Source organism: Danio aesculapii, chromosome 24 (assembly GCF_903798145.1).
Source record: "Danio aesculapii chromosome 24, fDanAes4.1, whole genome shotgun sequence".
Taxonomy (NCBI): Eukaryota; Metazoa; Chordata; class Actinopteri; order Cypriniformes; family Danionidae; genus Danio; species Danio aesculapii.
Window position 1 is genome coordinate 21737749 of NC_079458.1, and position 16492 is coordinate 21754240.

General features: G+C 32.2%; 1 protein-coding gene across 1 annotated transcript in view; it reads left to right on the forward strand.

Annotated features, from left to right (window-relative positions):
• Positions 1-16492, forward strand: part of map3k22 (mitogen-activated protein kinase kinase kinase 22) — an 81367-nt gene that overhangs the window by 26977 nt on the left and 37898 nt on the right. Inside the window, exons 4-7 of the mRNA XM_056450719.1 lie at positions 2692-2729; positions 11257-11356; positions 12288-12404; positions 13310-13424. Coding sequence (XP_056306694.1) covers positions 2692-2729; positions 11257-11356; positions 12288-12404; positions 13310-13424 — 370 coding nt within the window. The remainder of the gene's footprint in view (positions 1-2691; positions 2730-11256; positions 11357-12287; positions 12405-13309; positions 13425-16492) is intronic.

Here is a 16492-nt window from a genome sequence, read left to right on the forward strand (position 1 = left end):
CTGTAGACAGAGACTGTTCATTATCTGTGCCAGTGAAGCTCTGTGTGTCTCGAGGGAAACGCTGAAGTTAATGCTGCAGCTAGATTTACTGATTTCAGAACAGTAGGGGAGACTGCAGGCTTTTCTCTTTACCAGAGGCAGACCAGTTTGAGCAGGAGTTGTGCTACAAGTCATTATACTGTATAGTGTTATGCTGTTTTATTTCTCTATGCTTGGTGATGCTTGGGTTATACTGATATGACCAAAAAAAAGTTTATTTTTAAATAAAGTTGAATTATTTAGCTTGTTTATTTCTTTAGAAACCGCAAAGCTTAATAAATTAAAAGTTAATCTAATAATATTTTAGCTTTATTTTTATTATAATTTACTTTATAACTTAATTATTAAGTAATTATTAATGATTAATATTAATAATAGTAATAACAATACATTTTATTCTGCTTTTGCAGGATGAGTACAGCAAACATTGAATGAGCAAACAATAGACAATGAACTATTTCAATGGATTACATTGAGAACCTTTAAAGATAAATATCAATTTAGATATAAATCTACCATTTAATTTACCTTTTTTGATAGTAATGAACTGAAGCACTTATGTTAATATATTGTTTTACCAAGCACTTTTCATTTTATTCTGCTCTAGAAAAAGTACAGCTAGCACTGAATATATGAAGAATATACAACGTTTTTTTACAATGTTTTTTTTTTCTTTTTTCTTTAACTAATTTTATACTTTTACTAATACTTTTACTTAATATATTATTGTCTTAATGAACATATAATAATGACAACTATATATGTTCATTAAGATATAAATATATTAAGTATTAAGTAAAAGTATTAGTAAAAGTACCTTTTGTCTTTTTTTCTCTGTCCAGACCCTCATGCTTAGTTTGTGCTAACCTACCATTGTAAGATAGCACAGCATTTTCCCTGATTGTATCACCCATTTTTGTTGTCTATTTGTTTATTTATTTATTATTATTTTATTTAATTATTTACTTTTTCTCATACTTTTATTTGAGATTTATTATTATTATTATTATTATTATTATTATTATTATTATTATTATTATTATTATTATTATTATTATTATCATTCATTTTCTTTTTGGCTTGGTCCCTTTATTAATCTGGGGTCACCACAGCGGAATGAATCGCCAACTTATCCAGCATTTGCTTTATGAAGCGGATGCCCATACTGTACACACTTATTCACACACTACGGACAATTTAGCCTACCCAGTTCACCTGTACCACATGTCTTTGGACTGTGGGGGAAACTGGAGCACCTGGAAGAAACCCACACGAACGCAGGGAGAACATGCAAACTCCACATAGAAACACCAACTGACCCAGCCGAGGTTTGAACCAGCGACCTTCTTGCTGTGAGGCGACAGCACTACCTACTGCGCCACATACATATATATATATATATATATATATATATATATATATATATATATAAACAATGACTATTGTAATTGGCAAAAAAGGGAAAAAAATTATTTGGAAAAGTATACAATTGTTTTTTTTAAGTATATAAGTAAAAAAGTAGATTGTAAAAAAAAAAAAAAAAAAAAAACATTGTATGTTGTTCATATATTCAGTGCTAGCTGTACTTTTTATATGGTCTTATAATATAGTCAGCATAATTGAATACACCAAATTTTGAAAATTAATATTTTTGTCCATTTCTCAGTGAATATAGGCAATGTGTTGTGGTGCATTTAAACAAAACAGATTTATTAAACAAATATATTTATTAAAATAATATTTTAGTCAGCAAACATATTTAGAAATTGAAAGATAATGCAATTAAATTCAAGCAAAATATTGCAAAAAAATGTACAATCTGCAATTGTAAACAATTTTTGCTTCTCTTGATTTTTCCTCTTTTTTTATTTGTATTTAATATTTTTCTATAACATTTAAATTTGTGTCTACTAGTTCTTGGACCTTTATCGTAAGTTATTTTGTTAGATAAGCACCAGATTTGGCTTCAGTACTGACTGAACTAATGTAAATGCACAAATATAATATTGTCTAGCTTCCTATTATAAAATATCAATTTAACAGATAGATTTGTGAGGGGTGTACTTATATATGCTAAGCACTGTATACATATATACATATAAATGTATTTTCAATGTAAAAAGGTGTTTTGTGTTTATTTATGTAGCTAGTTTAAGATTTAGGGTGCAATAGCAAAACAAAAAGGTTTCTTTAGTGGAAATGTTTTTATTTATAGCAAGTATGCAAAAAAAATTTTTTTAGAATGATTTTTATCACATTTGATAATCTCTAACCTCTTTTAACATGGGAATGCTCCTAAAGGAAATAAAACATACCACATGCCTGATTTTTATCAGTCTGAATGATGGAAAGCATTTTGAATAATATGCAAACATTTGCATTCAGTAAATGACTGTTGTTTTATGCACCTGCTGACCTAAGATTATCACACTTGTTTAGCACATTCAGCAAATTCTCCGTATTTATATCTTAGCTTTAGCAATTAGAAGTATAAAATACATTTTGAGACCATTATTTTTGAAGTCTACAGATTTTAGAAAGAATAAAATTGTTAATCAATGCCTAAAACACAAAGGCTCCTGCGATTTCTGGTTTTCTAGTAATTTATAGTTTCCACTGAATTCTTTTTATGTTTTTGTTTTCTTCTCTCAGGATTTGCGGGTGAAGCTGGAGCATGAGCGTGAAAAACGGTGAGTCTCATTATTTCTGCAGCTCTCCCTTCATCTGTCCATCCCATGTCTCATTCCTCTCATCTGATCCCAGCTCTCAATACACAGTTTTTAAGATCTCAAAAAAAAAAATGCCAAGCTGCCCAAAAGAAGCAGAACGTTCCTATAAAAGTATGCTGACATTTAGACGCTCCGTTTCACACTCGCTCTTTTACAGTTTGGCAGAGGAAAGAGGAGCCGAAGCCAAAGCGCTTGAGCTCAGTGGCACACCCTAATATTCATTCTCAGTGTCCTGTAGGTCATCCGTGCACCCACACACTCAGCCAGTCATTTCTTCCAGCATAACCCTGCCAACACGTGAGTCTGTGCAGAAGACGTCCACATGTGCTTCAGCATTCCCTCATGAGGCTACGCTTACCGTAGTTTTTTTTTTCAACTTTTGCTATGGTTACACCGACTTTGTTTAGAGGAAACATTGAAGTGTTTTGAAAATGCTGGAGAGCCTCTTTTAGATTTACTATTGAAAACAAAACAATTGAGTTTTCAAACACTTATATTACATTCTAAAAGTGTGTACTTTTTTGTGAAGAAAAAGTATAGACTACCTGACAAAAGTCTTGTCACCTATCCCTGTTGTAAGAGCAACAAATAGTAACTTGACTTCCAGTTGATTATTTGGAAAAGTGGCAGAAGGTAGATTTTATTTGTTGAACTGCATCCCAATTATCACAAATACTACAAAGACCTATTGGAACCCGCATGGACCCAAGATTCTCATAGAAATCAGTCAAGTTTGGTGTAGGAAAAATCATGGTTTGGGTTACATTTAGTATGAGAGATCTGCAGAGTGGATGGCAACATCAACAGCCTGAGGTATCAAGGCATTTGTGCTGCCCATTACTTTACAAACCACAGGAGAGGGCAAATTCTTCAGCAGGATAGCGCTCCTTCTCATACTTCAGCCTCCTTATCAAAGTCCCTGAAAGCAAAGAAGGTCAAGGTACTTCAGGATTGGCCAGCCCAGTCACAAGAGCTAAACATTATTGAGCATGTCTGGGATAAGATGGAAGAGGCATTGAAGATGAATCCAAACAATCTTGATGAACTCTGGGAGTCCTGCAAGAACGCTTTCTTTGCCATTCCAGATGACATTAATAAGTGATTTGAGTGATTGCAGAAATGTATGGATGCAGTCGTTCAAGCTCATGGGAGTCATGCACAATATCAATTCATTTTCCACTCTACCATGACTTTATATTCTATACTGTACATTATTTCTGTTAAGTGACAAGACTTTTGTTAAAGCAAAGTCAGACCTTACTGTCCTAATTAAATAATTAAAAATGAAGGCATGATCATATTTTATTTTGGTAAAATAAGCATAATTTAGAAGCATTTTCCTTTCATATAAGCCATTTCTTATACCAAATGATCAACTAGAAGTCAAGTTATGGTTCGTTGTTCCTGAAACTTGGAAGGCGACAAGACTTTTTTCAGGCGGTGAATACTTTTGAGTGACTAACAGAAGAGTATGCAAGCTTTGGGACGTACTGCTTTCTCATTAAAATAATTTTATTTTCTCAAGATTTACCAAACAAAAAGTCTCTTATTAGAAACAAATGCAGTTGTTTCAATAAATAGTTAAGCTTCTTGATGTAGACAGTGTCACAAGATGATTGACCTTCTCACGTCATCGAAAACTGCATTTGTTTCAAACGAGAGACATTTGTTTTGTTTAAATTTGGCAACACGTTTATACACTCATATTGCATTAGATTAGATTAGATTAGATTAGATTCAACTTTATTGTCATTACACATGTACAAGTACAAGGCAACGAAATGCAGTATTATGATTCACATTCACATACATTTACGTGATGTCCAAATTGACTTACAATTGAGGAGACATTCAACAAGAAAAGGCAATGCACGCAGGAAGTGCTAATTATACAAAGGAACTGCTTGCGCTCAGAAAATTAAGTGATTTTTATAGAGAGAAAATAGTTTGTATGGGTGGTTTGTCAAACCCACTCACCTGTGTGAAGCACACTTCATAAATGCACAGTGGTTTTTTATTTTAGAGATATGGTGTGATTGTAACAAAGTAAGGTGTAAAACTGGTGCAAGTATCGGTTAAAGTGTCAGAGATATGAAAGAATGTGTTTTTTACAGGTGGTTTGTCAAGCCCACTCACTATTAGATCCGTGTTTATATCAAGTTCCATTATAATTTGTGTGTTTTTTTAACTGTATATACACTTTATTAGATTGTAATATAGTTTATTTTAGAATATTGGTAAAAATTAATTCACTTTCTGCCAATTTAAATGTGATTTTTTTTTTTTACTCCCAATACAAATTAATAGTAGACTCATTTTGTATTTTTGAATACTCTAATAACATCATATTTTGAGTTTATTGTATATAGAGATTTGTGTTTATATAGCTACTTATAGGTTTTGATTATCTTAATACAGGTAACATTTAAAGGATTTTACAATACAAAGTATTAGTTGTTTATAATGAATACCATTATAATTTCTTTCATTTAATGTCTGTGCATAGTTTTTCAGTCTACTTTTATAACATCCTTTTTTGTTGTGCAGTGTAGATGTCACATCTTTTCTGAAACATGTAATGGAAACGGCAGTAAGATTGTTTTTCCTTTTTAAAATGGCCTGTTAAAACAAAAATGCACTAGTTTTAACATAGCCTCAATCTGAAATCGAAAAGGCTTTGTTTACAGGAAGAAAGCGAATTAACATTCGTCTCAGTCAGTAACACAAAGCCTCTTTGCATGCTGGGAGAAGTCACACTTTTGCTCTTAAAGATGCTCAGTTGTGCCGCTCTGTCGTCTGTGTGAAAGTGCCTTGTCGCAGGAAGTCGGCGTCGCGTCACTAGCTGCTTCAGAGGTGCCGCTTTCAAAGCTTTAATTGGCTGCTGAGACACTAAATCTTTGTTTTCTGTGCTCTTTTCTTCTGTTGTGGGTTTACAGAGAGATCAGACTTTATGAGGAGGTGATGGACCACTGTTAGATAACACATCCAGCAGGTCAGCTTTAGGAAACAGTCAGACAATGTTGGTAAAACTTGTTTTACTGAAGGGATGTAATTCAGATAAAGGTAGTTTATGGTAATGAAATATTAGTTAGCAGGGTTATGAAAACAGTGCATATGTTCATGGAACATTGCTTTTGGGTTGTAAACAGTAAACCTAAATATAAAAATGACTTATTCTTTTTTAAATAACCCAAAATATCTGTCCTGCAATGTTTTGGGAGCAATATTTATGTATTATTTATACATGTTAGAATATAATAAAATCTATTAGAAATAAAAACCGTACCAAATTATTGACCTCAGTGATAATAAAGTAACATTTTTTTTACATTTAGAGTATTACAATGCAAAATATAACTTTTCTAGCTAATATTAGAATATTTTAAAAATATTGCAATAAAAGACTAGTAATTATATATATATAATTATAATATTGCCTTTCAGGCAATTAGTAATCAAAGAAGTTGGTACTAATATTTCTCAGGGGTGCATTAAATTCATCAAAAGCTTTTACCCTCCTAACTCTCTGTCAATTATTATTTAATTTTATTTATTTTCTCCCAATGTAATTGTTTGTTTGTTTCCCTTCTCCTTTTCCTTCTTTATGGGGTGCAAGTTTGTATGTTTGTAGCCAAGTACTGTGTAAATATGTTGTTCATTATGTGTGTTGTGGAAAAAATATAATTGGTCATGTGGTTGTGATAATTGAATACTACTGAAAAATCTATATTAAAATTTTTTTATAACAATAAGTTTGTCAAAAGCTTAATTTAAGACATTTCCAAAAAAACTATTTTAATTCTATGCTATTTTTAATGAAAAAAATAATTATAGGTTTAATGACATGGAGTATGTTTACATGGACACCAATAATCTGATTTTAATACAATTAAGACAATATTCTGATTAAGATCTACCATGTAAACAGCGATTTTTAATGAATTTAATTCGATTAAGATCATAATCGAACTAAACAGAAATCGAATTAAAATATGTGCTGTATGCCGATTTTAGTCGCATTATTGAAGTACAGTACAGACATGTAAACACCTTAATCAAACTATTACCTTTGTGTAGGATTTTAGCCACATTTTGTGACAAGATATTCCATACACACACGGCTGTTTGACACTATTCTCTGCAACTACTGAGTCAGTGAAGGGTCACAGATACATCCATTGCGAAATGCTGAGGTTATTTTTCCCATACGGCGTGCGATATTAAATTCCATTATACTCATACTGGCAACCAACATCTCGTTTGTCACAGGAGGCATACATGAAATGTTTCTGAATAAAAGTAAAAGTGCCAAACTGCAGTTAAAGTTGACAAATTAAAAATTAAACACCCTAAATTACATGAAACTCCAGAGGAAACGTGGATAGCGTGGTGATGCAATGACGTTAATTGAATTATGTGCTATAATGTTTAAAACGGGATCATAAAAGGAACATTCAAAAAGCAACTCATGTCAACACCTTAATCATATTATTGTCTTATTCAGATTAAGGCAAATAATTTGATTACTGATGTCCATGTAAGCGTAGTCATTGATATGATTAAATGGTAGAAGATTGACATTAATTAAGCCTATAGGTTTAAGGCATATATTGTAACTAAAGGATATGTAACATTTACATATCAACAAAGTAATATCATGGTGCCTTTTTCTCATTTTATTTCATCATAAAATCATAAAAACATAACATGCATTAAACTGTCATACGTACATATATCTTCATATCTCAAAGCACACATCATAAATCCACACACAGTAATAAAAAACTCATCAGAACAGACATTAGTTAGCAGACCAGCCTAGTTGGATGCATCAAGATCTTCTTCCTCTGGCAGCGACACTGAGTCAGGAAACGTAATGCCATGCCAAACACAGAGAGACGCGGCCAAGCGAGAGCTTATCTGTGTGCGCCGAGGAAGGAAAATCATCTCGTAGGCCACATCCTCCATTTCTCCAGCCTTCCGCTCGGATTTTCTTCAATCACTATCTCCCTCATCGGCCAGAGAAAACACAGCCATCGCTCAAACTTTCATCTATTGTAGATCTGACTGTTCAACCACACACAACACATCTCCAATCAGCTGGATTTCACCCATGACCAACGTCCCCAGTTATAGTCTTTTCCCAGGGTGTCCGCATGGTCTTAAAAAGTCTTAATATGCCTTAAATTTCAACACAAAACAAAATTTTAGGCCTTAAAAGTCTTAAATTCACTAAAAAATATTGTCTTGTTTGTCTTAAGTATTTTTAAAAAGGTCTTAATCGTCCTTTATGTAAAGGTACCCAATCGATCCAACCCATCTATTTACCAACTAGGGCTGCACGATATTGGACATTTTTTTTGCTGTGATATACTGTATATTGCGATATGAATATAATTTCACCTGATAATTTGAATATCTCTTAAAACAATTTCATTCATTTAGATAGAGGGTGAGCAAGTCTTTTTTTAATCCAGTGCATCATAAAATAAAACCAACTACAAGCATATATAAATATGTCAGAGCAAAAATAAAACAATGCATTACAGTTTTATGGAGAGTCTAAAAGTATTCAAGTACAGAAATTGAACAATCAAACGTAAAATAACATGGTCATCATTGTATAAATAACTTTTTAAAATGTATATTTATTATTATCTTTATCTTTTAATCTTTAATAAAAAATTAAATCCTCCGATGTGACTATTGCAGATACACACATTGCGTTATCAATGCTCAAAGGATATATTGTTCAACCCTTTCACAAACAATACAAAACTTTTTAGTAAATCTCTATTGTGCATACTTCAGTTTTTGACGTTTTTTAAAGTTATGTTGTATGAATACAACCAGGGTCTGCTTGTTTTAATGCATTATTAAAAGTATGTGGCTAAGAAATTATTCATTAGAATTAGTTTTTTGTTCGTTTAGCACTATGTACACTTGAAGTCAGAATTATTTACCCCCCTGAATTAATAGCCCCCGTTTATTTTTTCCTCAATTTCTGTTTAACGGAGAGAAGATTTTTTCAACGCATTTCCAAACATTTATTCATTCATTTTCTGTCGCTTTTTCGGGCCGGGTCGCGGGGGCAGCAGTCTTGGGAGAGAACCCCAGACTTCCCTCTCCCCAGACACTTTCTCCAGAGCTCCTCACCCTATAAGAGTGCGCCCTGCCACCCTTCGAAGGAAACTCATTTCAGTCGCTTGTATCCGAGATCTTGTTCTTTCAGTCATGACCCAAGCTCATGACCATAGGTGAAAGTAGGAATGTAAATTGACTGGTAAATCGAGAGCTTTGCCCTTCGGCTCAGCTCCTTCTTTACCACAACTTACCACCACATCGACCGCATTACTGCTGCCGCTGGACCAATCCGCTTGTCAATCTCATGTTCCATCCTTTCCTCACTCGCGAACAAAAACCCTGAGATACTTAAACTCCTCCACCTGGGGTAAGGACTTTCCTCCAACCTGGAGATAGCAAACCACCTTTTTCCGGTGGAGCACCATGGCCTCCATTTCCAAACAATTTCTAATAGCTGAATTATTTTATCTTTGCCATGATGACAGTAAATAATATTTGTCTAGATATTTTTCAAGACACTTCTGTACAGCTTAAAGGGACATTTAAAGGCTTAACTAGGTTAATTAAGTTAACTAGGCAGGTTAGAGTAATTAGACAAGTTATTGTATAATGATGGTTTGTTCTGTAGACAGTCAAAAAATATAGCTTAAAGGGGCTAATACTTTTGACCTTAATGTTTTTTTTTAAAATACAAACTACTTTTATTCTAGCCGAAATAAAAAAAATAGGACTTCTCCAGAACAAAAAATGTTATCAGACATACTGTGAAAATTTACTTGCTCTGTTAAACATTATTTGGGAAATATTTAATAGAGAAAAAAAATTGAAAAAGAGAGGCTAATAATTCTGACTTCAACTGTAAGTCTGAAATGTTATTATTGTTGGTATTAAGTCTTACATTTGACTTCATTTGACTACCTTAAGCCTCTGCAGATGACAACCAATCAGCTGCTGTTAAGTTGGAGATACTGTCCCCTGATTGTTGAGCTCAGAGTTTGTTAGTGGTTGATATGAAAAAGAGAGTTTTGTGACTGCAGAGTTAAAATTTTTACCAACTAGACTAAGAAACAACCAGAGGACAGCCATTCGACTTAGACATTTACTTAATTCACATATTAAACACAGAATTTTCTTAATTTTTTTAGTTGTGAAGTTTAGCAGGACATGTTTTTTCTTTTCTTTTAGATTTAAACAAAATTTGTATGAACATTACATTCTCTTCAATTCAAATCAGTCTAAAATCCACAAAAAGCCTGTATACTGCAAATAATAATCATCAATAATGTTAGTCAGCCAGTAAAATGAAATTAAACAAAAAAAAAAACAACAATCTTATATTTAGCTATGCATTTTGATTTATTAAATCATTTTTATGAAAATAACTTCATAGAACGCTGTTTTACACTAATTTCAGGCGTTCAATTCAGCTAAATGTAGTTTATAGCTATGAAAATGTGGTTGACATGAATATAAAGCTATACTTATTATCTTGGAAGGTTATTTTGGAGTTATAAAAATAAAACTTAAAAATAAAAGTAACCTTTAGAGAGCATTGTTGTTTGGGTTATTTAATAATAACTATGTTCTACTTATACATTGCACATCTCTAATTTAAAGTGCTCTGTGTGTGCGTGCGTGTGCACCAATGGCGTAGTTTTTGTTTGAATATTAGAGGTGCAAATGTTGAATATTGGGTGGGGGTTACCTCCCTGCTACCCCTCACAAACTAAGCCCTTGCTGTACGCTTGTGTGCATGTGTATGCTTGTGTACATTTGCGTTTGAATGCGTGTTCACCAATATTTGGTTGTGGCGCACACTTTTGAAGAAGGAATAGAAAACAAGCTTCCTGCAACTTCCAGAGTTGCTCCAGTTTTTTTTTTGTCTTTTTCCTCTGAGGAAGTGCTCCATCTGCCTTTGTGTGTGTTGTGATGTGGGCCCCTGTGTTGAAACAGTGGTCTGCTCCGCTTGATTAGGCCAAAAACACACACAGTCAAACCTCATCATGCTTGCCTTCAACTGATATCATGTGTACCAGTTTACACTCTCAGATGCTATTCTCTCATGCCACATTTGGTGGATACACTTTAAGCATTGAGTTGGTTTGTGGTCTGTCCTTCTTATAAAGGATGCTACTGTTTTATGTATGCTTGTAAATGATGCAGTGTCAGATCATTTTTCACCATGTTTACATCTGACCTGTCCTTCATCAGGTTTTTAGCAATAGCAGTGACCCCCAGTGTCAGGATGATGCTTGTGATTGGAACTGTGCCATCACACACGTCTGCAGTGGCATGTTTACATACTTTACCACTAATAAATAGAGACTAGCTAAATTAAAGGAATGACTGTTGTGCTTGAAATTGGTTGGGGTTTAACCACCAGGCTTTTTCTTTTTCCCCTTAGAATAATTCCCTTCCAGAGGCCGCTGAAGTTTAAGGATCTGCTTCAGAAGGTGACAGAAGCTTTCGGGCAGCAAATGGACCTGTACTTCACTGAGAAAGAGGTGGTGCATTGATTCTAGTTATAAAACAACACAATGAAAGTGTAAGACTATATTACATTAGACATTAGATATTAGCCAAAAAGAATGACTATTAGTCATTTTACTTACAGAAGACACCCATTAAAATGCCTTTCAATGTAACAATAGTTTATATACAGTAACAAAAATGCTTGTCATGCATATTTAGATCATTATTCATTTGATGATTCATATTAAAAGATTGTATTTAAAGATTACAGTGCAACCTCAGAAAACGAATTCAATTGTTATTTTATTATTTTGTCACTATTTCAGACCAATAGGATTACCCGTCCTTCAGCAAAATATTTTAGTAACTTAAACCACAAGCACATATATATGTACAGTATAGTTGAAGTCAGAGTTATTAGCCCTTATCTTGACCTTAGAATGGTTTTAAAAAATGCTGTTATTCTGGCCAAAATAAAAGAAATAAGACTTTCTCTAGAAGAAAAATTGTTATAGGAAATACTGTGGTAATTTACGTGCTTCATTAAATATCACATGAGAAATATTTGATTATAAGGAATAAATATTTTACCGAACTAATGATTTTGCCCTCAACTGTATATGATTCTGAATATTCAGCAATCAAAAGAGTAAATTACATTTTATTATATTTTTAAACTAAATAAAGTAGTTTTTTAAGAAAAAAAATGTACATTTTCATTTATTTTTGTTCAAGAAATGGTTATTTCTTTGTTCTAATCTTTCTCAATATTACATGTTTTTAACTAATGAAATGAATCATGTAAGAGATTTATTCCAATAATGCTCAAAAAGCTAATAATTTCAGTAAAACAAAATGCATCTTTTTCAGTGACATTTCATTAAATGAACATTTCTACGCTAATCTGAATTTGTGTATTTATACCTACGTGTCTTGTTTTGTTACCAATATCTCTTCCCTCAGATGTTGGTGGCTCTGAAATGTCAGGAAGATTTGGACCGAGCCATTCAGGGTTTGAGCTCCAGCTCTGGAATGAACAACCTGCTGCGAGTGATCCTGAAAACACCTCCCAACCACCATGTGAGTCCAGGCCAACACAAAGCACAGCCACCCAAACTAAACCCAAACAAAGCCAAAATAAAAACCTTAACCTGCACATGAACTATCACTTAGGCCCTTTTCTGCACACTCGTTCTAATAACAAAGTAAACTTTTTGTTATATCTTAAGAATTTGTGTTCATTATAAGATTAGTTCGATTTTTTTTTAAAAGGAAACCAGAGAACAATCTATAGAAAATAGACCTAGAAACAAACAGAACAGCATAAATATATATATATGTATATATATGTATATGTAAATATATGTGTGTGTCTGTGTTTGATCTTGTGAGTGTGTGTGTGTGTGTATATATATATATATATATATATATATATATATATATATATATATATATATATATATATATATATATATATATATATATGTATGTATGTATGTATGTATATGTAAATATATATATGTATATATATGTAAATATATATGTATATATATATGTATATATATATATATATATATATGTAAATATATATGTATATATATATATATATATATATATATATATATATATATATATATATATATATATATATATATATATATGTATGTATATATGTGTGTATATATATATCGGCTGAATGAATTCAAAAAGGATAAATCTCAACAGTTTAACTCTTGGGGACTTGTAAAATGAGAATTTTCCAAAAAAGTGGAGAGTTCCTTTAAAATCTGTTCTTTTACATTTATAAGGGATAACTTCAAACTTAGAAAATTGTATTTTTGTTCTATAATTTTTATATATTTTTTATTGTAATCGTTTTATTTTGCACTGTATATTTTAAAAAAAAACAATTTCCATTGTTCTGAAGTATATATTTGACATATTGATTTAGCAGAATTCCTCAATAAATGTCTGTCTCTCTACAGTTCCTCCAGGTGAGCGGCCAAGACAAGCAGAGCGAGATGAAGTCATCCAGGTCTCTTGGAGATCTCAAAGCTTCAGTTCTCAAAGGCTCCGAACGAGTGCGCAAACACTCTACAGGTGCGTCACGTCACCTCACACACCCCTAACACACACACACACACAGCAAAAACGACAGTAGATAATGGGTTTAGCTTCGGCTTTGTTTGCACTTTCTCCATCAAGGCCGGGGAATAGCATCAAAGAGCGTGAGTGACGTCAGGGCCGTTTGGAAAAATCATTTAGGATGTTTTGAATGGCAAAGGAACGAGTTGAAATCATCAGTTTCATCCGACTTCCCTGCGCGATTGCATTTATATGATAGTCAGCCAGTTGGAATCAGTTTGCTCTGAATGCATGTTTCAAATGAATGGTTTACTTTTTGGAAAATCGCTCTTGTTAACATGTAAATCATGTGAAATCTTTTTCTCAGAGATGGCTCCTGGTGGGATTCAGGAATGTTTTTGTGATTTAGGCAGAGTTACATTTGACCGTCTCTCAGATTGTAGGTTATATAAAACAACATTTAATTTAAATTTCATGATGCACAACAGATGTTCAACGCCACATTTATCCTATCAACGTAGTGTAGGGATGTTGAATTTCTTAATCTTACTATGCATGTTTAATGGATCTGTGAATGTAAAAACTCCATTTAAAGTCTGTAAGATCTATTAATGTTTTTAAAAGGAGATTTTAAGCTGACCAAGGTTTCATTTACTTGATCAAACATTTGTTAAAAACACCAACAGGCTTGTTTTTCCCAGTGATTTAAAATAATTGCCAAGTAAAAGTTTTCCATTTTTAATATATTTTAAAATGTTTTTTATTATGTATTCATTCATGAGATGCAAAGAAATAAAATGAAAGTAAATAAAAATAAAATAAAATAATAAATAAACAAATTCAAAATACTAATAAAAACTATAATAGTATATTAACAATTCCCAAAGATAGATACAGTTGCAATCAGAATTATTAACCCCCCTGAATTATTAGCCCCCCTGTTTATTTTTTTCCCCAATTTCCATTTAACGGAGAGAATATTTTTTCAACACATTTCTAAACATAATAGTTTTAATAACTCATCTCTAATAACTGATTTATTTTATCTTTGTCATGATGACAGTAAATAATATTAAATATTATTACAATTAAAGTGACATTTAAAGGCTTAACTAGGTTAATTAGGTTAACTAGGCAAGTTATTGTATAACGATGATTTGTTCTGTAGACTATCGAAAACAAATATAGCTTAAAGGGGCTAATAATTTTGACCTTAAAATGGTTTTTAAAAAATTTAAACTGCTTTTATTCTAGCCGAAATAAAACAAATAAGACTTTCTCCAGAAGAAAAAATATTATCAAACATACTGTGATAATTTCCTTGCTCTGTTAAACATCATTTGGAAAATATTTAAAAAAGAATAAAAATTCAAAGGGGGGCTAATAATTCTGATTGCAACTGTAGATGTTTTTGTCTTATAAAAAAGTTTATCTGATAAAGCAACGTGAACTTTAATATAACCGTTCTAATGAGAACAACATGTTTGTTTGTTTGTTTTTTCACGTTTATATGTAAGTGTTTTGAATGTGTCACAATGGGAAGCTTTTTCTATTCACCAGGAAGACGTAGGTCTGATTGGATCATTTACACGATATTCAGTAGCCAAAAAACACAGAGAAGTGAAGTTCATAACAGGAATAATGTTATGCAAAGCAAGAACGAGTGTCATTTCCAAATCGAGCTCTGCGCAGCTCCCTCTTTCTCACCATCTCACATTTATACTGTTATTTTCACACCTGAAACAAGTCAAGAGAGAAGAATGTATCTCCACATCGCATGCCGGATGATGGAGGTTGTAGGTTTTTGCTGGCTGAATGTCAAAGATGTGTTTTTACAGATTTTAGCATGTCAGAGCAGTCAGCATTTGTCATTATAATGGGCTGAAGGAGAAATGCTTTCACACTGCCTGCATACAGAGCATGTTTTGCAGCATGTTTGGCAGATGGAGAATAAAAATAGCATTTAAAGTGCCAATATTGTAAAAAAATGGATGTATTTTAAATAAAAACACAAAGTGGAAATATATGAAGATACTAAATCAAAGAATTATGATAGCATAGATAGCAAAGAATTATGATCATAGCATTCTGACCCTTAAATTGGTAAATTGTTAACGTGTCATCAAATGATTCTTATTTCAAATATGCATAAGAGGATTTTCTGATATATAAACTACTGTTAGACTAAATGACATATCTACTGTAAATCATTGTAAAATATGTGGTTGACATGATTACTTTGAGCTCAGAAATTAAATTGATACTGTTTTTCAGCAGTGGCAATAAAGACTTGCTAAAAAGCTGCATATTCTTTTTACAAAAATACATGTTATTTATTTATTTTATTATTGTTATTTTTAATTTAAACCTTTATTTTACTAGGAAAACCTCTTCAGAGTGTTCTGGACGAACAAACAATAACCATCGCAGACTACACATCAAAATGAAAGAATACTAAATACAATTAAATAAATATTAATCATAAAAATTGAACCACCAATCAATCAATCAATAAACCTTTATTTATGTAGCACCTTACTACAACTAAGGTCAACCAAAGTGGTTTACACCAGTAAAAATCAATTATACAACACAACTTAAATCAGACAAAAACAGAGAAAAGTGTTCATGCTACTATACATTAAAAGCCATTTTGAACAAGTGTGTCTTTTTGGGACTTGAGAAGCTGCACATCAATGGATTTGCTCTTCAGTGTTTGGGCTTTCAGCAGTGAAAATTAAACCACACTGAACTGAATGAAATAGATTTTTACTCTGAAAACTGGACTGACACAGTTTTATTTTCAATTTACTAGAACTTCTATGTTAAGCTGCTTTGACAAAATTTACATTGTAAAAGCGCTATATAAAAAAACTGAATTGAATTAAATTGAATTGAATTGAATTGAATTGAATTAAATTGAATTGATACTTAAGCTTGACTTTACAAAGCACCAAAAAATGTCCAGGCTACAAGTAAAATAGTCTATAAGAAGAATTATTTTTGAAGGATCATGTGACACTGAAGACTGAAGTAATTATTCTTTGATTCACAAGACTAAATCAATTGAAGTTTCAAATATA